A 26,812-nucleotide genomic window follows, 5' to 3' on the forward strand; every position below is an offset into this window, starting at 1 on the left:
ACCATCACATACTTATATCATCATGCTCTACTCTCTTACACACTTATTTATTAATTTATTATTTATTATTAATTTGTATTTTATTACACAATTTATTTAAATTTATTTTTATTTATTTTTTATTTATTTTTATTTCTTATTAATGACTAGAACAACTTGACACACAGTGCTGAGTTCATCTCAAATTAATCTTCAGGTTCCCAGCTTTCAGATGATGTACACCACTTCTATGTGACATCTACTGCTGACTTTTTATCTATCTCTGAACATCCCCTGTCCCCCATCCCGACACCATTAAAAAAGAGGGCAGAATGGAGGTTAGAGTATCTTAAATATAATATTAGAATAGAATGGCCTCTGTCAGTGATGTATTATTGTATATTATATTATTGGATCATTATTACGGATACATTAAGATGTAAGCAGCATTTTATTGTTGTAGCTGGTTGAGGTGGAGCCAAATTTAAATGGATTATATAACAAAACACTGTATTTATATGCAGTAAAAGTCTCAGAAACAGGGCTGGACGATATGGCCGAAGTCTTCTATCATGATATAGAATTTTTATATGATATAATATTGTTTTGACACTATATATTGTCATATTGCTCAGCCCTATACTCAGAAATATACTTACGTACAGTAAATGAGTGAATGTACTTTCCACACAATGACGTCCGGACACATTTAACCTTTCAAAACACTTTTATTTTCACCTTCTATGCCTCCCAAAAAGAGAAGCTCACAGACAACATTTCCTTGGTGAGTTTAAACAAGGCAGTGACACATGAAGCTCACTGTGTGTGTGTAGCATTAAATGAACATTGCCTCCTTACCTGCACCAGTCTAAAAAACACTGAGATGGATCAGATCAGACCTCTACATGTAAAAAGATTGGTATGAGCTGGCTCCAGTCTCTAAAACACAACAGCATACATAACAGCGTTTAAATATAGCCATTTCCTTCATTCACATTGAGAGAAATAAAAAAAAAAATGACCATGAGCTCAAGGACAGGAAAAAAAAACATGTTGACCTACCTTTAATATTAACCCTTTGTTTAATACTCTAACCATAATATAAATGAAAACAGGCCATAATATCTCATGCTTTATTTACATTCAGAAATGAGGCGTTTCTTGGGCTGAAATGAAAAAAAGTGATTTTTAAAGGACAATTCGCCCCCAAAAAAAACTGCTGCAGGCATGCACTGCTGCTTTAACAGAGGTATTCTGTGAGCGCAGTACAACAGGGTGACTTTCACTTGAGCATCACAGAGCTGTCACCAGGGGAACCAGCCATTTCCATGCTAACCAGTGCCATGGAGATCCTGCAGCTGCTCTTTGATGTAAGTGAGTGGTGACAACACATGGAGAGAGGAGGATGGAGGATGGAGGATGGAGGAGGAAGAGGAGGAGGAGGAGGAGGAGGAGGGAGGAGGACCTTGGAGAGTTTGTCAAGGTGGAGGCTCTGAACAGCTGCCTTCCTTTCATACTACATCCATCCATCCTGTATGGAGAGCATACAGCCTGTGTGCCATTTCCACATTAATCATGTGGCTAAACAGTGTTTCTTTCTGGTATAAACGTGTATTTATACGGTAAAATCAGCAGTATTAATATCCTTTTACTGTAATAGTAGAAAAAGCTCTACTATATTTATTATGGTGAAATTCTAGTAACCAGTTTTTTACCGTAAAAACATTTTTTATTTAAACTTCTCATAGTTATAAGGTCTGTTTTTGGATCTTAGTCTGCAGTTACTTATAACTAGGACTGGGTAGTACAATATGTGCCTTTGAAGTGTATATATTATCAGTTCAGTTTAAGATAAATGATCCAATATCAACTCTTAAAATTCCAAGAACAGTCTTTGAGATTATTTTTATTATTGATTAATCTGCTGATTAAACGATTTCTTGAGAAAATAGTGTATGAAAATGTTCAAAAATAGTGAAAAATGCAATTTCTGACAGTCTTCTGTCTGACCAACACTCCAAAAATCCAAATAGATTTAATTTGCTGTCATATATGACAAAGATGACAGTGAGATGTTTGACATTGTTGCTTTAAAAATGAAGATTAATTAATTATTGAAACAGAGGGATTTAGTTTTTGATTGACTATAATGATTGTTTCAGCTTTTGTGTTCACATTTAAGATTGAAAAATCATTCTTGACCTCAGAAACAGCAGTTGACGAAAACAATAAAAAATAAAAATGGAAATTTGAGCGACTACATTTTCATAAAAACTTGATAAACTATGATCGAAAGCTCCAGAACATGGCTGGAGATTGTTGTAAATGATAGATGCTGTAGTGTGGAATACAAATAAATGTAAGATACCAGAATAAAAAGTCTTCAAACTGATGAAATACTGTTTTTTTTTTGTTATCTGATGTAACTGAAAGAATCACAACTCATCGTCCTTCCTCTCAGTACACCATGAATGGCACTCAACATGAGTCTGGCTGCTCCTTGACAGTTTGGCCACATTATAAACAGCCGAGTCAAACACTATTAATAAATACAGAGCCGTAACGCCGAGTTATATAACCGCTGAAAGGTACAGGACGTCAGCCACGGCAACAATATCCACAGAAACCTTTTTTTCTTTTTTTTTTTTAAACCACCAGATACTGAGAAGCGATAGTGAGATGACCGAGGTGAAGGAAAGACAAGAAAAGCACAGGATGGGATGCAGATGATTATTTTCATTATCGATTAATCGCTTGGACATCAGAAAGAAGTGAAAAACGTCACTCATAAATGTCTCTGAATTGCTGCTAAAAACCCAAAGATACTCAGTTTTAGGGCTGCAACTAACGATTATTTCCATTGTTGATTAATCTGTAGATTAATTGATTAGTTGTTTGGTCTATAAAATGTCAGAAAATGGTGAAAAATGTCCCAAGATGTCCTCAAATGTCTCGTTTTAATATTAAGATATTAAGTTTACTGTCACAGAGGAGTAAAGAGACCAGAAAATATTCCCATTTAAGAAGCTGCAATCAGAGACTTAAACCGATTAATCGATAATCAAAATAGTTGGCGATTAATTTAATAATTAATTGTTGCAGCTTTACTCAGTTTTTACTGTCACATAAGACAAAGAAAAGAAGGAAACACTCATAATTAAGAAGCTGGAAATGGGGAACGTTTGGCATTTTTGCTTGAAAACCTTCCGTCGATCGACTAATCGACTAATCGATTAATCGATTAGTCGTCTCGGCTCTAAGACTGCAGGCAGAACGTGATTTAGAGGCAAACACCGAGCTACGCTTAAATATAAAAACCATGTGTTCCAAAAAACAAATTAAGAGTAAACAACACGATGCTGGATGGAAGAAGCGTCCGACGACACGACAACTGGCGGTCCAGCTCAGTCGCAGCATGCACACGCTGACATCCACATACAGCGAGACAGACACTCAAACAGACTCCACATCCACAGGTAATACAAACAGGTGTTGTGTCATTTAGCCCTGCAATTCCCCCCCACCCCCACCCATCAGGTGAGCGGGTGACGTCATGCATATTCACTGCAGGTGCAGCAGGTGTGATTATGGCTGATAGAAATCATCGAATGTTGACAGCTCTCCCTGCTGGTTGGACGCCGGCGCTGCAGCTGCTCATTTTTAAAGCCTGAGTAGAAAATGGCTATAATGCTATGAGGCGTTTATGGCCCACACACGCCCTCCTTAAAGAGGAGCTCCTTCCTTCCTTTTCTTTTTTTTTTTTACATTCTCCACCTTTTTCATGCATCTCTGACAACAACCCTGATCCCTTTTAAAATCATGCTATTAGCCAACCATGCGCTGTCTTTGGATTACCTCCCACGGCAGCTGAAATCCTCACATAAATTCACCACGTGTGTGTGTGTGTGTGAAAAAACAACCTTTGATCACTTACTAATCTTTGATAGGTACATAGGCGTCACTATAATACTCATATTGTGCTGAATTATTACCACCATGTAAGAAAATAAAACAACAACACATGATTATCGTGTAGCGCTTTTGGGACTTACGAGAAGAAAGTGCACCCTAAATGCATCTCCACAATGTTTGAATATATTGTAAATATACCGTCATATATCCTACAATATAAGCCGATGGTGCGTTATATATATACAACACATCCTGGATGTTTACAAAGAGTATGGGTAACATATTTTTCCTTTTACATTTTTCAATATCATATACACTTGACATACACAGGAGGAATAGGTTCAACATCAACAAACGACTGTAAAATACTGTAAAAATATTGAAAAAACAAGAACATTCAGGGTCTGCCTGGTGAGTGTTAAAATAGGGTTTATAAATGAGAGGCTATAGGTACAGACGCAGATTACACATGTTGGGTGTTATGGCACCGGCATGAGGATAAAATGACCCCAGAGAACGAGTTTCGCTGCTCTCAGTTTTGCCCTCAAAGTAGTAAAAGGCCTAACAGAAGCAGTGCTGGATGCAGGCATGCGGATCACTGGAGAGAAAACAACATTCGGCCAAGAAATAGAAAGAGAACAGAAGCACACCACGGGACAGAAGCCAAAGCAACTGGGAAAGAGATCTCCTGTTCAAGTTGAGCAAAAAATAAAAGACCTCTCTAGATGAGACGCAGTCGCTGCGTATATCAGGAGTACTGTGAAGTCTGACTGACGCTGTCGCCACTAACTGGCCGTCAGTGAGAGAAGAGGAGCTGCACCGTGTCGTCATGTCGCAGCTGTCCACACTTCATTACAGTCCGTAGATTCAACCTTCAGTGAAAGAGGAGCTAAAAGCTGTAATGTCCGGCCCCTGTGTGGAATGTGAAAAAACAAGGAGCTGGAATGTAAGATGGCTCCTGGTGATGTGTTACAGCGCTTCAAACCAGAGTGGCGGTAGCAATCGTCTAAAATGTGATGTTTTAAAATGTTTGGTCCCAAAAAACGGAGTGAAAGGTCAAGAACAAAGGTGGGAGAACGAGGCCGGGGGAGGCGCCTTGAAAGAACAAAAGGGGGAGAAAAGGAAAAGGATGCTGGATGTACGTCCCTGTATTGGCGCCAAGCACTTCTCTTTATCTCGCCGCACAGTTCAGTCTGCCGCCGCCACCCAGTTCTCAAAGACACCTCGTCTCTGCAGATGTGTGACCTCCCAGCCGCCCCTCCCACCTCCTGCACCAACGTCCTCGCTGGTGTTTCTCAGCCGCTCCGCCAGTCACAGGATCTGCACCTCCTCTGTTCGATGAGAAGATTGGGGTGCCGGGTAGGGCGTCATGGTTTGGGGGGAGGGCATGGGGTCGACCCCTCACTCCTGCTCCCCCTTCAAGCAGAGCTCCAAACCCTCCTGGATCTCAAATAAAAACCTATGCAGGGAGACAGCCTGCCGCTGGCAGTGCAACGCTATGCCGCTCCCGGCGCCCCCGCCCCGTCTCACTTCTTGACGGCCTGCCGGTAGCTGTGTCTCTGGCCTTCCTGTCGAGGCTTGCCGCCGCTGTGGGCGCTGGCTTTGCTGCTGTTGCCTCCGTCCCTGGTGCTGCTGGCCTGGCTGATCTGGCTGGCCTGGCTGCTGTCCTGCAGCGTGGGGCTGGAGTGAGCCCTCTGCAGCCCGTTGTCCTCCAGCAGCTGGGACTCAAACACAGACAGGTCCTCCTCGCCGCTCCGGATTTTAGCTCGCAGCAGCATGACGTAAGTCCCGTACCGCGTTTTCTATAGAGAGAGAGAGAGACAGAAGATGAGTGAGAGAGCTGCAGCACTGTGATAACGATTTAATGCTTCACTGCCTTTCCCAATTACTTCTTCCTCTGAGTCCAACTCACCTCAAACTCCAGATACTCGTCTCGCTGCCGGTACTCCTCCAGCTCGCGCCCTTTGACCTTGCGGTCCGGAGGGTAGGAGCGCAGCTCAGCCAGCTCAGTGGAGAGCGCTCTGAATCGAGATTCATGGGATCTGACCTGCTCCTCCTGTAAGACCAAGGTCAACGCTGACATCAGCAGGGAGGTGGAGGGAAGAATAAACACCTGCCTTCTTTCATTACCAGTTCTTAAATGTTCTGTCTGTTTCATCCCACCGAGTACCGACTCCCACACCCAACTGTTCCCACCACATTGTCCGCCTAATGCTCCTAATCCTACGCCTCATTTGCATAAAGTTGAGATTTTTCAACTTTATGCAAATACAGACCTTCTCCAACTCGCGGCAACACTCCCACCATGCACTGGGCGAGAGTAAAGTATCCTACTGTAACTAAAGGAGAGTATTATTTAGTTTTTCTTGCATTAAATACCGTGGTAAACATTTAGTTCCTTCATTCAACGGTGGGACTGCAGAGAGCTGACAGGAAATGAGGGGGAATGACATCAAGCAGGAATCAAACCATGTGGCATACGTCTTAACCACTACTCCACCACGACACGCCATCAATACTCTTGTTATAAGAACAGTAAAGATCTGGTTATAACAAAAAGCTGTACGGAGAAAATGTGTTTCCACTTTCACTTCACAACAGATCAACATGAGGAATGAAATGCCAGCACTTATAAACCTCTAGTGACCTCTAGTAATATATCACTTCGCTGTTAAGCGGAGTGTTTATTCATGAAAATTTAATTCTAATTACCCCGCCATTAGGTTATGAGAAATTACGTGTCAACTACTTCTGACAATGGCTGCACAGAACAGATCATTATTCTAATTCTGAAGGATTTCTATCGGCTCGCTCTGATGGATTTCACAGGATCCTGGACTCAACTGAGACCAGGTTCAGCCCCCTGAAGGTCTAGAAAGAGCAGTCCACTTTAAGATACCTCAGACAGGACTTAAGACCCGTCCCGTAGCGTCTCATTTAAAAGATAAAAAATTAATTGTCTTCTTGAAAATCTGGGAACCGTTTCCGTCACATTCCAGAGAAACCAACACAGAGTTGTGTAGCTTGACGTATCTTGGAGTCAAAAACTTAAAGTCACAGTCCTGTGGTTCTGACACGTGATATCTGTTCGGATTAAAGCGGTATGAGTAAATCACAAATATTATCTCCTGAATAGTTTTGCATTTATTTTTATATTCTGTTTACTCTTTTGTAAAGGTGCCTTAAACACACAGTATGTAGTCTATAGGTGCTTGCAATATGGTGAGTGAATTTATTTTATTAATTAATTAATTTATATTTCTGTATTATTATTATTATTATTATTAGTAGTAGTAGTAGTAGTAGTAGTAGTATACATTTTCTGTTATTTCTTTTAAATTTAACTTTAATTTTTTAGTATTATATATTTTTATTTTATATTTCTTATTTCTTAATTTATTTTTATTTTATTATCATTATTTTTTATGTATTTTTAATATACATTTATTTTATTATTATTATTGCCATTTTTTTCCTCCCTTGTTTTGGAATACTTTTTGTTTTTCAATTTACAATTATCAATCAGTTTTCATATATACATACATACATTACTTTATTTGTTATGGTTTAGGTTGTTGTAGTAATTAATAGTATTTTTTCTTAAAGGCAGGGTTGGTAAGGATTTTAGAAAAACATTTTCTTTTGTTGTATTAGTTGAAATTCTCATTACATCCCGACAGCAATCAATAAATCAAATGCTCCGACAAATACAAGAAATAAATCTGGTATCTGTGGCTGTCGCAGGACTGTAATAAATCGGTCCAATCATTTCAATCGGCCTGAATGTAATGATTGGACTTTGGACTTTGATTGGAAAAGAGTTGGCAACACAGGGCTGGATTTTTCTAGTGTACTCTTGTTAGTTTCTCAAAATCATCCATCCTGCCTTTAATGAAACAATAAAAAAACATGATTACAAAAAACCAGAAGCTACCTCAGACAGCTTTGACATCGTCCCCGGCAGCAGCGGCCGGCTGAACTTCTTCTGGGAGCCGATGGCTGCTGGGAAAGGAGGAGCGGAGAACATGGTGGCCACCGTGTTGATCCTGGTGATCCAAGACTGCATCTGCTCCGCGTTCCTGCGATGGATCATACACATTACAAACAGATCTAACACAGTAGGTACAAAACACAGTTATCAGCTCGTCTCCGTGCTCACTGCAGCACACGACTACAGCTCACACACATCAAAGGGGTAATTATCAGAGAATGCGGCTTCGCTGTTGACAAAGAAATTATTTCGGAGCCAATTAATGCGTGAGAGAAAAAGGGCCTGTTTTACACTAACAGAGCCATTAGGGGCCCATGAGAGATATCAGATTGAATCAGACAGCCTTGCTTAAATCCCCATGGGAGAGACGGAGAGAGAGGTGGAGAGACAAAGAGGAGAAGAGACAGAAAGAGAGAGACTCGGAGAGTATCTGGGACAAATGCAAGCTGCAACTGGAGCACAGAGCCTGTCCTCCTGGGGGCTGAAACATGTGGCCACTCATGTGCCACTTCCTGGATCCTGATAACACACATATGCACACCTCCACCTTTCCTCTTAACATCCACACACATGTACATATACGTCCTGTTCAACATGTGTACGTTTCATTGATCCGTGTGCTCTCTGCATGTGTTCTGCGCTCCATGTGCACATGTGCACAGCTGGCGCAGCATGTTGTTAGCTGAGGTTGGGCGCTCAGCTGTGATTAGCCAGCCGCAGATACACTATGTGGCCAACAGTATGTGGACAGCGTAGTATTACACCTATATGTGATGTGTCTCTCCACCAGATGTTTGAACCTGGCTGGAACCTGGTCCCACACTGATGTTGGTGATCAGGTCTGGCTCACAGTCCAGTTCATCCCGGAGGTGTTGGATGGGGTTGAGGTCAGGACTCTGTGCAGTCAAGTTCTCCCACTTCAAACTGGTAAAACCATTTATTTATGGAGCTGACTTTGTGCACGGGATCTATTGATGGGGTCATGATGAAACAGGAGAGGACCTTCACCAAAACTGCTGTCACAAAGCTGGAAGAACACTATTGTGTAAAAGTGTGTTTATATGCACTTAAAGGTCCGGTGTGTAGGATCTGGTGGTATATAGTGGTGAGGTGAGGAGATTGCAAACCGACTGAAGCCTCTCCTGCGTGCCAAGCATGTTGGAAAGAAACGGTGGCCGATGCGAAAACATGAATGTCGCTCTCTAGAGACATTTGTTATAAGAGTAGAATGCTTAGAGTGTGTGTGTACGTGGGAAGTGAGTGGTGAAGTGAGAGAGAGAGAGAGAGCGGCGGTGACGGGAGCGAGTAACGTTATCAACTCCAGCTGGAGTTTGGTTTGTCCGTTCTGGGCTACTGTAGAAAGGTACGTTTGCAGCTAAAAAAAACCCTCTAAAATCCCACGGTTTGATGTGTGATTCTGTAAGAATCCAGCTGCCGTGCAAGGTAATTAATTCATTAAATAAAAAGGGTGTCCACATACTTTTGACAACATACTGTAGTTTGGACAGAGAGAAAGAAACACAGCCTCAAGCAGACACAAGATAAGACAGGAGTACATCTGTGCAGGGTAAGATTAAAGTTTAGTATTTTTCACATTGGGTTGAATTTTAAGGTCTGCTGCAGACGCTGTGCAGCTGTCCGTGCACTACGCTGAACACCGCGGGAGTGGATCTCTGTGCAGTGTGTGTGATAATTCTCCACACATGATTTCAGCTCAGTGAGGAACATAAAAACAGGACTCACGGTGCCTGGAAGAGGTACACCCTCCAGTCAGCGGTGCGCAGGTAGAAGACGTTGGGCCTCTTGCTGTAGTCTGAAGCCTTCATGGCCAGAGAGTGGTGGATGGACACGGCGTTCTTCAGGTCCTCCTCAGATAGCTGTTTATCAGGCCTGTACTCCCCCTGGCATGGCGGGTATAAATAAGAAATGAAGGCTATGATTAACACCGAGGGGTCTGGACTCTTATTAAAGTTGGAGAGCTGACTAAGAACATATTTTATTGGAGGAGCGGCAGGAGAGTAAAGGGCTGCATAAAAACATTAGCATGCACTGAAAGCACCCCTTCAGAAGACAACTGACTGAGTCTCTGGAGTAGAGAACATCAGGGCTGGGTATTGATGATACCAATACCAAAACAATACATTTTCTGATACCTCGACTGATGTTTTGACATCACACTGAGAAAGGTGGCTACAAAGATGATAGAAATATAAAGTTCCCTAAATTTCGATGACTGCAGATGAGAATTTGAACAAACTAAAGGTCTTTACACACCGCAGGCGTGATGAATAAATGACCAGAAAATGAGAAATACTCACTTGCAAATATTATATGTCTAGGGCTTTTATTGTGAAAGGTAATAACAGAAGGAGTGGATCTGGTCTGTGCTGCTTTTATTAAGGTTGTAAGGAGTAATACAGTTTGCTGTCCTGGTTTGGACTCTTGATTCGGAGCTTCCAAGTTGCTGTTTCATAAATATAGGCGCAACTCAACCCGTTCTGCACAACGTGATCGGTTGATGCCTTTATTCACGGAGCGAAAGCTCAGAAAAAATCTAACTCAAAAGAAGTATGCTGCTTTTTTTGCCGCTTAATATTCCCGTTCTGTGTGAAAGTACTAACAACAGTTCAAAAAAATATAGTGACTTGCAAATTAATTACAAGAACAAAACGCTGCTGGGTGCAGATTTATTGTCTGTTAAATAATCATAATAACAAATAATGTTTACAAAATCTTCGAAAAGTCTTCTCAAATGATGGGTTAATTTACTATAAAGTTATATATAGTAGGTGTTGTTTGAAATCTTTCGATACTAGTGCTGGAACAATTCATTAATTGCAGTAAAAATAACAAAACCATACTTTTTTCAGACCTTACTATGAGGCATATAAGTGTTTTTTTCCTACAAAACCTTTTTTATTTAACAAAAGAAGCCTCATCTGTAAGATCTCAGATGTTAAATGATCTTCTCCTGAACAAAATACCGTCTAGAATTGGCAGAATCTTGATTTAATTCAGGAGTAATCTAATCCAGAATCAAGTAAACGAGACATTAAAGTAGGGCTGGGTGATAAGGAGAAAACCTAATAATAACTCAACATCGATATTGAGATGATATTGTTGACTATTGGTGCTTTTACAAAATATTTACAGAATGAGATTTTTGATAAATAATCATCAGTAATGGATATAATGACTAAGTGGATAAAGGCAAACAGCTAGAGCAGTCTGGTAAGTTCAGAAAATTACACAAATTGACTGTAATTCATCCTTTAAAACCAGGAAAAGACTTCTGTCATATTATGATATCCAAAATCTAAGACGATATTTAGTCTCATATCATGATATAGATATCGATATATTTCCCAGCCCGACATTAAAGATCCCATATGTTTCAGTACCTGACATTTTGATACTACGGACACATTTTGGTCGGTACCAATAAAAGTATTGAGGTTTGATATTCAGTCCAAATAAAGAAATCTACGGGGTCATCCTCAAGCTGACGTTGTATTTTCTCTCCATTCAGGAGGAAGTCTGAGCCGCGATGGCCTGTTAACCTGGCAGGTTTCCCCACACCGAAGCCAGGACATTATGTCACAGCGCTCTCCGAACATGTAAACAGGAAATAGGTTCAGTAAAGTGACTCCCTTTGGAAGTAAAGCAGCATTTTGAGGATTACATCTACAGTCAGCAGGTGACCTGATATATACAAAAGAACATTTAGGACCTCCACGGTGGAGATAAAGATTCCCCTTCTGTTACACATTTCTTAATGCCATGAAAGTAAAACTGGATGTTTATGGAGATGCAGTCACCGGTTATTTCAAAGGTTGAATAATGAATATTAAGTAGTAGCTGTTACAAATTGCTTCTCATGCAGCCTTTTTTTTTACTGGCACAAGTATATATATATATACTAGGCTGCACAATTAATCACAATTTCATTGAAATTGCAGCTTGGTCTGCTGCTACTTTCAAATCACAGGAGGTTTGTTAAAGGTGAAATGTGTGTCGAAATACCATTTTAAACTAAATATGGTGGTGTTGCAGAGATGTCCTGGTCTACACATCATATTCTACAGACTTAAGAAAACATCATTGTTTGATCTCTGCAAAAATCACACCATTATCATTGCAATATCAGTCAAAATAATTGCAATTTTATTATTGTTTTCAAAATCGTAATAATATAAACTGTAATAATGTGAGCGACTTACTTTCTGCAGGTAGAGAATTAGCCCTTTTAGGATGGCGTAGAAGGTCTTCCAGCCTCTCTTCCCTCTCGGTGCTGAGAGGAGGAGAAAACGTGTTAATATTACACCTTTAGTTATGGACATAAATGTAATATCATGCTCTTTTAATGCTCGTTTAATTTGCACTTACACGAACAGCACAAACACTGATAACAGAAGAGAGACAAATGTGAAGTAGAGGACAGTAAGTCATATGCAATGAACCTAAAAACAATATAAAAGACATGAAATCGTAAAATTAAAATACTAGGTCTGTCAAAGATAACGCAATAATAATGAGTTAATGCAAATGAATTTTAATTTCTTTAACGCATTAATGCAATCCATCTTTCGGAGGTTGTAGTGGGCTCATTTTTAAAGCTAGAGTGTCGCAAAGGAGGTTAAATAACACTCCAAACTTAAGCTAAATTTTAGCTAGGAAAAACTGTCATGGCCATTTTCAAAGGGGTCCCTTGACCTCTGACCTCCAGATCAGTGAATGTAAATGGGTTCTATGGGTACCCACGAGTCTCCCCTTAACAGACATGCCCACTTTATGATAATCACATGCAGTTTGGGGCAAGTCATAGTCAAGTCAGCACACTGACACACTGACAGCTGTTGTTGCCTGTTGGGCTGCAGTTTGCCATGTTATGATTGGAGCATATTGTTTTATGTTAAATGCAGTACCTGTGAGGGTTTATGGACAATATCTGTCATTGTTTTGTGTTGTTAATTGATTTCCGATAATAAATATATACATACATTTGCATAAAGCAGCATATTTGTCCTCTCCCATGTTGATAAGAGTATTAAATACTTGACAAATCTCCCTTTAAGGTACATTTAGAACAGATTAAAAATGTCTGATTAATTTGCGATTTATCATTCAATTAATCATGATTAAATATTTTAATCAATTGACAGCCCTAATTTGTACCTTTATTATTGGGATGGGAAGATGGATAACGTCAGCTGAGCAAACTTTATCTGCTGATGATGATCATGTGAGGTGATTAAAGGTTCCTAAACAGCTACTAAATGGACCTCGAGGTGAGATTGTTTTGCTGTTTCCGAAGATGAATTTTGAACCTTGAGATGGTAAAAATGTGAAATAAAAGGTTCTGAGGCTTCGTACTTCTCTTGCCGTCCGAGTCGGCGTGGACTTTGCGGACGAGGAATCCGTTCTTGTACAGGAGCGATCCGGACGGCTGCGTCTCGTCCGTCAGGGGCTTCTCGCCGCTGTGCTCCCCCTTCACCGATCTGGAGGCGGTGGACTCACACAGGCTGTCCCCGAGCTCCGAGAACGACTTCCGCAGCTCTTCCTCGTCGCTATGGAGACAAAAAAATAAAAAAAACAGATCCCATGGTGATCAACACTTATGTGTCATGTCTCATTAGCAACGCAAATAAACACATCATCATCCATCCTGTCCGTTTCTCCTCTCACTCTGAGCTCGTTACAGCACAGGACGAGAGGTGCGGAGACTTCACACACACTTACTGGGGAAAACTTTTCATTTCATACAGAACACATGAGTAATATCCAACGTCCACTGCTGGCATCTTGGCAGAGCTTTGTGTTGCACAAGACATTTAGACGGCACCATGTATCTGGGAGGAAACCGGAGTGAATGGAGCTGCCTTCAAAGCTTTAATTGAGAGAGTTTCCTGCTCCGGTTCTCCTGAGGAACGGTTCTCCTCTTCTCCTTGATCACAACGTACCAAAGATAACGAGTGACACCATCTTTCTTCTTCCAGCTTTGAGGTGAAAAACAAGGTCATCTTTACCCAGGAGGGCCGAGTGTTACTCTTCCTCCTCTTGAAGCCTCATAGAGGTGAGGAAGAGTTTTCGGGAACACTTTCTATGACTCCCATGTCTATAATGCATTATAAAACATACTTATAATGCGTCATAATCTGCTTGTAGCACCGTATAATTAGAGTTATAAGCACTCATAAATATTCATAATGCTTTATAACAATAACCATAACACATTGTAAAGTATTTTGTAATGACTTATAAGGTCAAATATCATAATAATCCATAATTTCTGGTCACTCACTGATTTTTGTTTTGTTGCAAGGATCATAGTGTATTATAATTACCATAGCTGTAATTAAGGCTGTCAACGTTGACACGATAAAAGCAGCATAATTGCCCACTCCCATGTTGATAAGAGTATTAGATACTTCCTGTAGTATCTAATACAAAGACAAATCTCCCTTTAAAGGAACTCTTTGTAAGAATCAGAAATGTCTTGTTAACAGCGACACCTGTTGCCATTAAGTCAACGAAAGTCAGCGTCCTGTTGCTCGCGCTTGTGCTCGCTCTACATAGACATGAACGAGCATCGCTCAACACAGTGAGGCGACACACGTCAGCTAAAAGCACAATATCACTCTATATTTCAGCTGCTTGGCAGTAATGTTAGCTGACCAGACGAAGGTCTCTCCATGAATCAATGCTGATCCTAGTGTTGGCTTTTCTTGCCTCAGCCTCCCGACCGCGGCCGGAGGGAACAGGGGAGACGCCGGAGTTTTGGTCGGAGACGATAACGTTTCTCGCTCCGGAGCCCCGTCACTTCACAAGACACGGGAAACCTCTGTTGGACTGGAGGAGCTGCAGTCCAACAGACATTGTACTTATGTTGATGTTTGGCGGATGAATTCTATACCCTAATTTGTATTTATTCAATATTTTTGTCAACTAGACCCCTTTTCTTATTTGAATATGTTTTATTTATTTTATTACCACATCTGGGAACATTGCTAAAAAGTAGTAGAAACAGACGACAAGATTGTAAACAAACTTCCAAGTTAGAGAAACTTACTTGACCTACTGTACTTGTGCACAAAGTTTTCCTTATTTAAGACGGACAAAGTAAAGAAATAAGCTAATAAATAAGAGGTTAGTCTCAGAATATAATGTAATTTACCCGACTCCGTTCTTTATTAAAGTGAGTTTTCAGGCTGAGAGTTGTTGCTGGTGGATGTGAAGTTTCTGATCTTGTCGTTCATTAGAAACGGGCCTCGAGGAGCCATCTCAGTAAATGAGGATCCTGATGAGCTGCTGAGTTCTGGCTCGCTTCGTCTGCAGCGTTATTTCTTTCTAACTACTCTCATGTGAACCGACTGTGTGTCTTTATTTCCCGCAAAACAAGTCTCTTTATGTTCGTCTTTTCTCACTCAGTGCAGTTATACTTGAAAGATTTTTATTGTAATCTGTGTTTCTTATACCATTTATATTAAATTTTATCTTATATTCTTGTTTACTAGGTCCTTTATTTTTATCATACATTTTTGTTTTTATTTTAATTAATATTATTGTCTACTAGCTCCTTTTATTTATTATGTGTTTTATTTATTTTATTAGCATTTTTTAAACATTTTCTGATCCATTTTCTTTTATATTTCTGTAAATTATTTTTATTTATTTATTTTATTACTGTTTCAATATCATTTTTGTTTTTATCTTAACATCTATTCTTGTTTACTAGACCCTCTTTTATTTCTTATGATTTATTTATTTTATTACTGTTCTATTACCATTTTTTAAACATTTTATGATAAATTTTTGCTTTTATATTACTGTATATTCTTGTCAACAAGCTCCTTTTCATTTATTTAATTTATTTTATTACTGTTTCTTTCTTAATTTATTTTTTATCTTAATTTATATTCTTGTCTACTAACCTCTCTTTTATTTCTTATGTGTTTTATTTATTTTTATTATTGTTTTATTACCATTTTTAAAGAATGTTATGATTATTTTTGCTCTTATATTATTGTATATTCTTGTCTACTAGCTCATTTTTATGTTTTATTTGTTTTATAACTGTTTCTATATACATTTTTAAGTGTTTTGTCATCCATTTCTGTTTTTATCTTAATTTATATTCTTATCTAATAACCCCTTTGTTATTTCCTGTGTTTATTTATTTTTATTACTGTTTTATTTCCATTTTTTAACATTTTATGATCCACTTAAATTTTTATATTACTGTATATTCTTGTCTACTAGTTTGTTTTTATACATTTTTATTACTGTTTCTATATCATTTTTAGGTGTTTGTCATCCATTTTTGTTTTTATCTTAATATTTATTATTGTCTAATGGCCCTTCTTTATGTATTTTATTTATCATTTTACTGTTTTATTAAACATTATCATCAATTTATTGCATATATATTTTGTATTCTTGCCTTTTTATTATGTATTTATACAATTACTGATTTATTACCATTTTTTGTTTGTACGGTATCATTGTTATTCTTTATACTTGATTGTTAAAATCCTTTAAAACTTCTGTTTTTGAGTTCAAATAAAGATAATTACATGGATATATTATTACAGTATTTGAAAGAGAGACAATACTTATGATACACATTAGTAGAGCGGTGCTAATCCCATTCTCCTCTAAATAACCCCTCACAAAGCGCTGTGTTTTTAAAGGGATTTGTCACATTAGCAGATGATAGATGCTTTAGGGCAACAACAGCGAGCGTCTCTGCATCTGCCTGGTGAGGTAACACGGCAATTCCACTTGTTACCTCACCAGGCGGCACCCATGCAAAAGTTCAGCCCGAAAATAGAAAAATGGCTTGATGCCGAACCCCCCCGAGACCACGCTATGAGTAACCAACAGTACATAACAGCAGTTAACCCCGTACAGGAACCAGAGAGAGAGAGAAGGGAGGCTGAGACAGAGCCAATGAGCATCTCGCCTGTTGCCTGGTAACTGCTGGCCTGCCTCAATCCCTTTCTACACAGAGACAAAGTGGAGAGGAGATGGAGAGACAGAGAGAGAGAGAGAGAGAGAGATGGGGGGAGGATGGAGGAGAGAGAAAGAGAGGAGACAAAGATGATCCTTCTCTGATGGCAGAACATTATCCACAATGATTGACGGAGGAGAGGAGAGGAAAGACAGGAAGGAACAAAGGAAAGGAAGAGAGAGGAAATTAAAGAAGAGGTTAAGAAACGAAAAGAAAGGAAAAAGAGGAAAGAAAAGAAAAGGAAGAGGACAGGAAAAGACTGAGAAGGAAAACTGAAGAAAGGAAAGGAAAAAAGAGGAAATGGTAGAAGAGGTTAAGAAATGAAAAGAAACAAAAGGAAAAGAAAGAAACGAAATGAAAGGAGAGAACATGAGGAAAACTAGAGGAAGTAAAGGCAAGGAAATAAATGGAAAAAAGAAGAAAGGAAAGGAGGGGAAAGAAAAGAAAGAATAATGAAATGGAAAGAAAAAGAAAATAAATTTCAGTGAAACAGGGGAGATGATTGAGGGAGGAGAGGAGAGGAGAGGAAAGACAGGAACAAAGGAAAGGAAGAGAGAGGAAATTAAAGAAGAGGTTAAGAAACGAAAAGAAAGGAAAAAGAGGAAAGAAAAGAAAAGGAAACGAAAAGGAATTAAAAAGAGGACAGGAAAAGACTGAGGAGGAAAACTGAAGAAAGGAAAGGAAAAAAGAGGAAATGATAGAGGAGGTTAAGAAAAGAAAAGAAAGGAAAGGAAAAGAAAGAAAGAAACGAAATGAAACAAGATGGTGAGGTAAACTAGAGGAAGTAAAGGTATGGAAATAAAAGGAAAAAATAGAAGAAAAGAAAGGAGGGGAAAGAAAAGAAGGAATAACGAAATGGAAATAAAAATAAAAGACATTTCAGTAAAACAGGGGAGATGAGTGAGGGAGGAGAGGAGAGGAAAAGAAAGGAAAGAAAATATCGTAAAGAAAGGAAAAGGAAAGTAAAAGAGTAGAGGAGGCAAAGAGGAAAAGAAAAGAAAGGAATGGGGAAAGAAATTAAAGGAAAAGATGGGAGAGGAGTGGGGGAGGAGAGGAAAGAAAAGAATGAAATGAAACGAAACAAAAGGAGAGGAAAAGAAAGAAAAGAAAAATATTGTAAAGAAAGGAAAAGAGAAGAAAAGACAAAAAAAAAATACCGGTATGGAAAATGTAAACGACACGAAAGAAAAAGAAAAGGAACGAAAGGAGAGGAAACAAAAGAAAAGAAATGAATGAAACTGAGAGAAGAGAAAGACAAGAAGTGAAGGAAGGAAAATGAAAGTAGAGAGAAGACGTTAAAGGTGTGTTGATGCATCATGAAGAAATAAGGAGTGAACAGGTCGGCAGGTTGAGAGCAGTGCATTCTGGGTTATTTGTGCTGATGTTGCTGCATCAGTAAACCAACAGAAAGACGACTTTAATTCATCCTCTCTCTTATATACGCTGTAAAAAAAACAAAAAACGTTTTTTTTTAACATTTTTTTTCAAGAAATTTTAAATTTTTTGTAAACATTTTTTTTAAATGGTCTTAGATTTACGGTGTATTACTCTATTCTAACAATAAATATATGTTAAAAGTAAAATATTTCTTGTAATATTACAGTAATAAAGGCTAATTATAGAAAGATAATAACTGGTTGTTTTTTTTACAGTTTATTTATGTTAATTAACGGATAATATTTTTCCATTTTTTAACAGCCATCTTTTGGGCGCCCCTGCTGCCAGAAAATTTCCGTTATTTTACACTTTTTTTTTTTTTAACAGTGTACAGGTTTCAGTACTCAGAGTTACAGACGTATATTACCAGTGGTGGAAAGTAACTAAGTACATTTACTCAGGTACTGTACTCAAGCACAACTTTGAGGTACTTGCACTTTAGTTGAGTATTTTCATTTTATGCTACTTTATACTTCTACTCCACCACATCTCAGAGGAAATACTGTACTTTTTACTCCATCACATGTATTTGATAACTTCCATTACTTTATTTCTTTATAGCAGACCGTTGCTATGGGCGCAGTTCTGATGTCGGACTCTGTCTGACTATTTTTTTGTCAGATTATTGATTTCTTAAGTAAGTAGCCGTGTAATAAGCGTACTTTATGTGTATTTTGATGCTGATACTTTTATACTTTTACTTAACTAACATTATGAATGCAGTACTTGTAACAGAGTATTTTTACAGTGTAATATTGTTACCTTTACTGAAGTAAAAGATCTGAGCACTTCTTCCACCACTTCATATCACCATAGTATTGATTTACTTATTAGAGCTGCAACGATTAATCGATTAGTTGTCAACTATTAAATTAATCGCTATTAAATTAGTAACTATTTTGATAATTGATTGATTAGTTTGAGTAATTTTTTAAGAAAAAATTAAATTGATATTTCAAAGGAGAACATACTGGCTATAAACTTTCCTTAATGTCTGATGACATATCATGGTCATTTTATGATTTATTACAGTAAATGTATTACATATTGGTTTCTTTACTCCTCTATGACAGTAAACTGAATATCTTTTAGACAAAACAAGACATTTGAGGACGTCATCTTGGGCATTTTTCACCATTTTCTGACATTTTATAGACCAAACAACTAATTAATTAATCAAGAAAATAATCAACAATGAAAATAATGTTTAAAGGTCCCATATTATGCTCATTTTCAGGTTCATACTTGTATTTTGTGTTTCTAACAGAACATGTTTACATGCTGTAATGTTAAAAAAAACTTTATTTTCCTCATACTGTCTGCCTGAATATACCTATATTTACCCTCTTGTCTGAAACGCTCCGTTTTAGCGCATTTTGACGGAATTGCGACAGAATTGCGTTGCTAGACAACAGCTTGGGTCCATGTTTACTTCCTGTCAGCTGATGACATTCACATACACTGCAACAGGAAATAAACTGGGACACATTTAGATTGTTTATGTTTAAAATTGTGTCAAGGGTCTAAATATTATATATTTGTGACATCACAAATGGGCAGAAATCCTGAAGGCTTGTTTCAAATGCAAAGTTTCTGAATACGGGCTGTGTGTATTTCCCTGTGGATTGATTGTTTTGATACTTTCACAGTATTTATATAGGACTTAAGCCTGCTTTATAATAACAAAAACATGAAAATCTGACTTTTTTATAATATGGGACCTTTAATGTGATATGATGCAAGTGGACGTCACACGTACTGCAGGTGAGAGGTGAGAGGCGGTGGCAGCAGACGACAGTGAGACAGGACGACTGGAGCCATTGAGGGAGGAGCAGAGTGAGAGAGGATTAATAGAGCAGATGGGGTCTTGTTGTCTGTCCTCTCTCCCCCCATCACTCATTTCATGTACCTCCGTCCTCCTCGCTGCACTCGTCACATCATACAGTGAAATCCTGCCGTTTACCTCCTGTTTCTATCCACAGATCTCCCTGCATCTACGACTTGTTGCGTCTCTCTTTCAGTGCACAATAATCACCATCACCACCACCTCCCTCTGCCGGCCACCCCCGCTGCTCCTCAATGAAGAAGCATGTGTGTACTGTATACGTCTGTGTGTGTGTGTGTGTGTGTGTGTGTGTGTGTGAAGAACATGTGGGTGCATCCAACTGCACCGTTGAGAGAGTGGCCGTGTCTTTTTTTCTCTGTGGGGGTGTGAAATAACATCCATCGCAGAGCTTTGCGTTGTGTTATAATACTGCATGCCCACACACACACACACACACACACACACATACACACACACCTGTAATGAGATGTACATGCCAGATTTCATAGATTTCACATATACGATTTGTATTCATGTAATCGCAGCACATGGTTTTGTTTTAGTGTCTTTAAATCACACCTCTATCACAGACTGTACTGGAGAGTGTAAATCAAAGCTGAGCCGCTCTATATATAGAATAGAAAGTCTTTCTGTTTGCACTATAATTTAATATTAACACTGATATGTTTGTATATAATGTTATTCCTTCCTTTAGTGCTACTACTACTTAGTAAACTGCAGTTCATTGAATGGCCACTTGCTCCCAAAGCGAGTCAATCCTCACAGACCTGTAATTCACGTGTCGGATGTTCAGACCAGCTGCGTGTCTGCTGTGTAACACTAGTTACATTGTTACGTTACGTTGTTACATTACGTTGTTATGTTATGTTGTTACATTACATTATGTTGTTATGTTACGCTGTTATGTTACATTGTTATATTACGTTATGTTACGTTGTTACATTACGTTGTTATGTTACTTTGTTATGTTACGTTGTTATGTTACGTTGTTATATTACGTTGTTATGTTACGTTATGTTACGTTGTTATATTACGTTGTTATGTTACGTTGTTATGTTACTTTGTTATGTTACGTTGTTATGTTACGTTGTTATATTACGTTGTTATGTTACGTTGTTATGCTGCATTATTATATTCCGTTGTTATATTCCGTTGTTATGCTACATTGTTATGTTACGTTATGTATATTAGGTTATGTTATGTTACGTTGTTATGTTACATTGTTATATTACGTTGTTATGTTACATTATGTTGTTATGTTACGTTATGTTACATTTTGATATTACGTTGTTATGTTACGTTGTTATGTTACATTATGTTGTGATGTTACGTTATGTTACATTGTTATGTTACATTGTTATATTACGTTTTTATGTTACGTTGTTATGTTATGTTGTTGTTATGTTGTTATGTTATTATTCTAACACAAACCATGATGTTTTTTCTAACTTCCAATCGTTTCATAACGTTAACGACATGGCATTGTGTGTTTCTGCAAGCGTGACACGAGGCTGATATGAAACATATTAATGAAACGTATTTTTTGGTTCAGAAACGTCGACATTCAACACATCCCGTGGTGTGCCGAAACGTTTAACATTTAACCGTGCAATCCTGTGTTGTATGATGGCAATACAATCCTTGAAATGTACTCTAATGTAATATTCTAATATAATCTATTTTATATCTTATATTTATGATTCTTGACTTTTGCAGCACAAAGTTTTTCGTTTTGCACCAGAATACCATGAAACATATGTGAAAACCTACTTGGTAATAAACCTGTTTCTGATTCTGTTTCTGAATATAAAAGAATATTACACACACTTCATTGAGCTGTGATTACAATATGCAAATTGCAAACGCACAACCCGACTGCAAACATTTCCCTGCAAGACGTGCACAAGGACAAACAGAAGCAGCACTCGCAGCCTCAGAATCGATACAGAACTGAAGGGTAGCTGTCACAGGGTGTCAGTTCTTGTGTTGTGATCTCCGTCAAGTGAGTTAGCAAGTGAAAAAATGTCCTCTGTGTGATGAAATATGCATCAACTAAGCAAGCAGGGTGTGAACGTGGTGGCAAAAGTGCTCCGCTTCCTAAAAGCAGAGACAGAATTTACCCAAAGTCAATGATGTCGGCCAGCTGAAATATAAAAAAAATTGACAAATCTGCTGCCAAAACTGGAAAAAAGCAGACCGCGGTGGGCCGAATCTCTTAATCTGTAATTAATTTCTGTTTGGAGGTGGATTCTCTCTTTGCTCAGTGGTGTTTACGTCTAAAATGACATCTTTTTCTATCCCCTCGTGGCCTCTTATGCGATGGTAGTGTTTAAATAGCTGTCTATATGTCAGCGGAGATGTTTGAACTGGATTGCCTGCCTCTCTGTGGATCTCCTCCTCGATCTGCTCCTCTGACCACTTTTAGTGGAGCGCTGCTGCAAGCTATTTTTGGAGAGGTAGTGGGAGGCTGTGGTCACACCTTTGTACAGGATGCAGGTAAAGAGCCATTTAAATTGAGTATCTCTCTCTCTCTTAGTCAATGCCTCTTCATCCACATGTACAGAGGAGTACACACACAAATATATCTCCACATTTGTACATACAGTACATCCATCTGTTACTGTGTGTGTGTGTGTTTGCTGCTGAGAGAACACAGAGAGGAAAGAGCAATGCGGTAGCTATGGAGTCGTATCCATGGTGCCGTAACTATGGCAACAAAGCTTGGAAAGCTAGTGACTTAATTGGCATCTCTGAGGCTCTCTGGAACTGTGATCCAGAATAGCAACCCTTGACACACTAATGTTCCTTCACATGCCAGACAACACTCACGTCACTAATGAGGATGCTAACAAGTTAATCAATATCCCTTATTGTTTCCTGCCCTTCAGGACAATGTGTGTGTGTTTCAGTTCATCGTCGACGAGGCACGGCACAGAAACGGAGTCACAGAGGAGGAGAAAATGAAATAAATGTAGTTTAAAGGTGATTAAATGACTTACAGCGTCCATTGCAGCTTCTGATTCTTGATTGAGTTGTAGAGCGCCTGCAGAGGGAAACGAGAAAATCACATTTTCAGACAAATATGACAAGTAGTAGCAGCAGCTGTTGGCGATTTGATCAAATATTACAGGAGGGGTGGTGTATCGTGTTTTTTTCTGTGAAAGCAGCACAGCCGGCTTCATTCAGTAAACTGTACTCAAGAGAAATGTCATCCCTTCTCATGCAGCTCAAACTGCCCTTTGCCTGAGCTTAACTCATTTTCCTTTTACCAAACAATCCATCAATCATCCAATCAGTCGACCACCACAACATCAGTTACGAATCCCATTATCCGCCGAGCACCCGGCCTGTCGATGGATAGACGAGCGAATCAATCGGCCCCCGATAAATAATTTAGACTTTGACGCAAACGCATCGAGCGGCATGAAGAAAATTAAGTTACAGCTCAGGAACATTGACACGAAAAAACTAAAACATGACGAAGAGGTCAGTGAAAACAGACAGCTGAGTTGGCTTTACACACTCGTCTAAATGCTGTCGTGATGATCAATTAGTTGATTAATTGAGTAATCAAGAAGAAGAATATCTTTATCACTTTTCTCAGTTTTATCAAAAATTGTTTTTTGGACTGTTGGTCAGACAAAACAATTTGAAGATGTCTCTTTAGTTGTCACTGTAAGTACATTTTATAGACTTTAATGGTTAATTCCATTAATAGACCGATTAATTAATGAACAACCATTAGTTGCACGTACTGTAAAAGCAGCAATATTACATGTGAAAGACTCAATAGCAAGTTTAAGTCCTACATTCAAAATTAGGCTAAAGTATTTGTATATAAGTATTAACACCAAAATGAACTCAAGTACGAAAAGTGGAAGTACTCATAATGCAGAATGGCTCCTTTTAATATGTAGCCGGTTAACGTTGAGCTAGTTTTAGCTACCTTATATACTGCTGGGTTGTTTAATGTATAACGTTTTATAATATTTATGAAATTATTTGTAGGCTGTCAGAGTTAACGCGGTAATAGCGCAAATTTTTTTTAACGCCACTAATTTCTTTAACGCATTAATGCAACTTATAATTTTTGAGGTTAGAGTTAGAGTGAAGATACTGGTATCATATGAAAGTCAATACAATTCCTTACTTTATATTCATGTAATGAATATATAAATGTAAATTAGATGGTAATCTGCATGAGAGAAATTGGTTATAATAATCATCCTTTTATAGTGATCAATTTGACCTGGACCGACGTGATCACTATAAGAGGTCACAAATTAATCACACATTTTTTTTACTGTTCAAAATGAACCTTAAAGGGAGATTTGTCAAGTATTTAATACTCTTATCAACATGGGAGTGGACAAATATGCTGCTTTATGCAAATGTATGATTATATTTATTATTGGAAATCAATTAACAACACAAAACAATGACAAACCAACATATATCTATATTAATGATTATAAATCATTTACCAACACTTAACAATGACAGATATTGTCCAGAAACCCTCACAGGTACTGCATTTAACATAAAACAATATGCTCCAATCATAACATGTCAAACTGCAGCCCAACAGGCAACAACAGCTGTCAGTGTGTCAGTGTGCTGACTTGACTATGACTTGCCACAAAACTGCATGTGATTATCATAAAGTGGGCATGTCTGTAAAGGGGAGACTCGTGGGTACCCATAGAACCCATTTTCATTCACACATCTGGAGGTCAGAGGTCAAGGGACCCCTTTGAAAATGGACATGACAGTTTTTCCTCGCCAAAATTTAGCGTAAGTTTGGAGCGTTATTTAACCTCCTTCACGACAAGCTAGTATGACATGATTGGTACCAATGGATTCATTAGGTTTTTTAGTTTCATATGATGCTAGTATCTTCACTTTAGCTTTAAACCTGAGCCCGCTACAACCTAAACATCGCAAGTTGCGTTAAAGGAATTAGTGGCGTTAAAACAAATTTGCGTCAACGCGTTATTATCGCGTTAACTTTGACGGCACTAATCTGCATTTATGCTTAATTTCTACAAACTCTATTTGGGTTATCTCGATGTTTATTCGAATCCATTCTAACTTGTTTGTGATTAGACTCCCTCTCATTTCTTTGCACCAGTTTTTCTATCTTTTCTTTTTTTTTTGGGGTCATTGTTTCCATTCTCGAGAGAAAAACATTTTACTTTCATTATCATCATAATCAACACAAAAAAAAGTAGCAGCAGGGATAATAATAGAAGAGAGTTTAATGAGGGAGCCGGTCAGCGCTCAGCATCTCTGCTCTGAAAACCAAACGCAGCACATTCGGCTTCAACTTCCTCAAAAAAATCTGTAGCGACAATCAAGACGTGTGGACACTTTACAGCCCAGACAGCATGAAGCCATCAGACTGAAGCCTTTAAGACTCAGACGGAGGCCGCTGGATGCAGCTGGCAGACAGCAGTGACAGCAGATGTGATGGAGAGGACACTTAAAGGCACTTCATCACCACCTTGTTCACCTCTGGATTCCTTGTAGACCAGCGCTGTATGTTCTCTACCATAATTGCCACGTGGGGAGAAGAAGAAACCTCAGCTAAAATCGATCCTTTTATTAAAGAGCTGCCGCTAATGGTCCTCACTGGGATTCTGCTGTTTTAGACTTCCAACCTATTATGGATGTGATCGTGACTTTTAGTCAAATGAAATTGGATTTATAATGGGGTTTGATTCGACGTGCCTAATCAGGTTCATTTCCAGAGTTTTTTCGTTGAGACGAGGGGCTAATCAGAAACACTTCTATGAATATTAACGACCATCCAGCTCTGGACCGTTACAGATTTAGTTTCCATACTGTACAAAATCTTAGCATTCAAACTATGTCCCAAAACTAAATGTGCTCTCATACATTTTAATAATCCCAGAGAGGAAATACAGCTGAGCTTCTCAGAGTCAAACTGCTTCTGTAGCACAAATCTGATGGACATCAAATATTAATGGTGAATTTGTAAGCTGTAAAAAGTTTACTGATGTGCCACAACAGCAACATAATGTTCTGTCGACAGAAGTTCATTATGTGTAAGTCAAGAAAACGGCTTCATTTGCAAAAGATGTGGCAGCAGAGTGCAGCAGGGAGGACGTGTTTTTAGAGGCCGACCAGGAAGTTAGCATCGCCCTGGTTCCCTCGATAAAAAGACAATGAGATTGTTCCATTGGGTTTGGGATTATTGCAGAAAATAAGCTCTGTGGCAAACAAACATTTATGATACTTGCACATTTTGTTCAGCAAGATAATCTTCACAAATGAACATGATCTTTGAAGTGTGATCACAATCACCGCTTACGTTAGGCTATAAACAAACTAGAATGGCACTTGGAGAGCGCAGACCTCCGCCAACGCGTGACTTTAAAAACAGATCACAGCTCACAGCTGGTGGTACCGTGAGGTGGTCGGCTTGTTATTAACACGGTGTGTTTCCGTGTGACGTATCGGCGGATTCCTCTCTCATTCAGCAGCCTTGTTATGTCTGTATAACGTTACACTACGTTGTCTCTCATCCCGTCATCTACTGCCTTTTTTCTTTCTCATTGCGCACGGCCAGCAGCTCCAGCACACACATCCACAGAGGTATCTCTCTTCTCTCAGA

General features: G+C 38.7%; 1 protein-coding gene across 6 annotated transcripts in view; it reads right to left on the bottom strand.

Moving 5' to 3' along the window:
- Positions 1-3,725: 3,725 nt before the first annotated feature.
- LOC119479183 (PH and SEC7 domain-containing protein 1-like) overlaps positions 3,726-26,812 on the bottom strand; it is an 81,615-nt gene continuing 58,528 nt past the window's right edge. For all 6 annotated transcript variants that reach the window (XM_037754474.1, XM_037754476.1, XM_037754473.1 and 3 more), the window contains 7 exons: positions 23,175-23,218; positions 13,256-13,449; positions 12,103-12,173; positions 9,626-9,783; positions 7,826-7,970; positions 5,804-5,947; positions 3,726-5,693 (listed from right to left, as the gene is read on the bottom strand). In XM_037754474.1, the coding sequence (XP_037610402.1) occupies positions 5,418-5,693; positions 5,804-5,947; positions 7,826-7,970; positions 9,626-9,783; positions 12,103-12,173; positions 13,256-13,449; positions 23,175-23,218 (1,032 nt within the window). In that variant the 3' untranslated portion in view covers positions 3,726-5,417. The remainder of the gene's footprint in view (positions 5,694-5,803; positions 5,948-7,825; positions 7,971-9,625; positions 9,784-12,102; positions 12,174-13,255; positions 13,450-23,174; positions 23,219-26,812) is intronic.

The sequence above is a fragment of the Sebastes umbrosus genome, chromosome 20, assembly GCF_015220745.1.
Source record: "Sebastes umbrosus isolate fSebUmb1 chromosome 20, fSebUmb1.pri, whole genome shotgun sequence".
In the NCBI taxonomy this organism is placed as follows: domain Eukaryota; kingdom Metazoa; phylum Chordata; class Actinopteri; order Perciformes; family Sebastidae; genus Sebastes; species Sebastes umbrosus.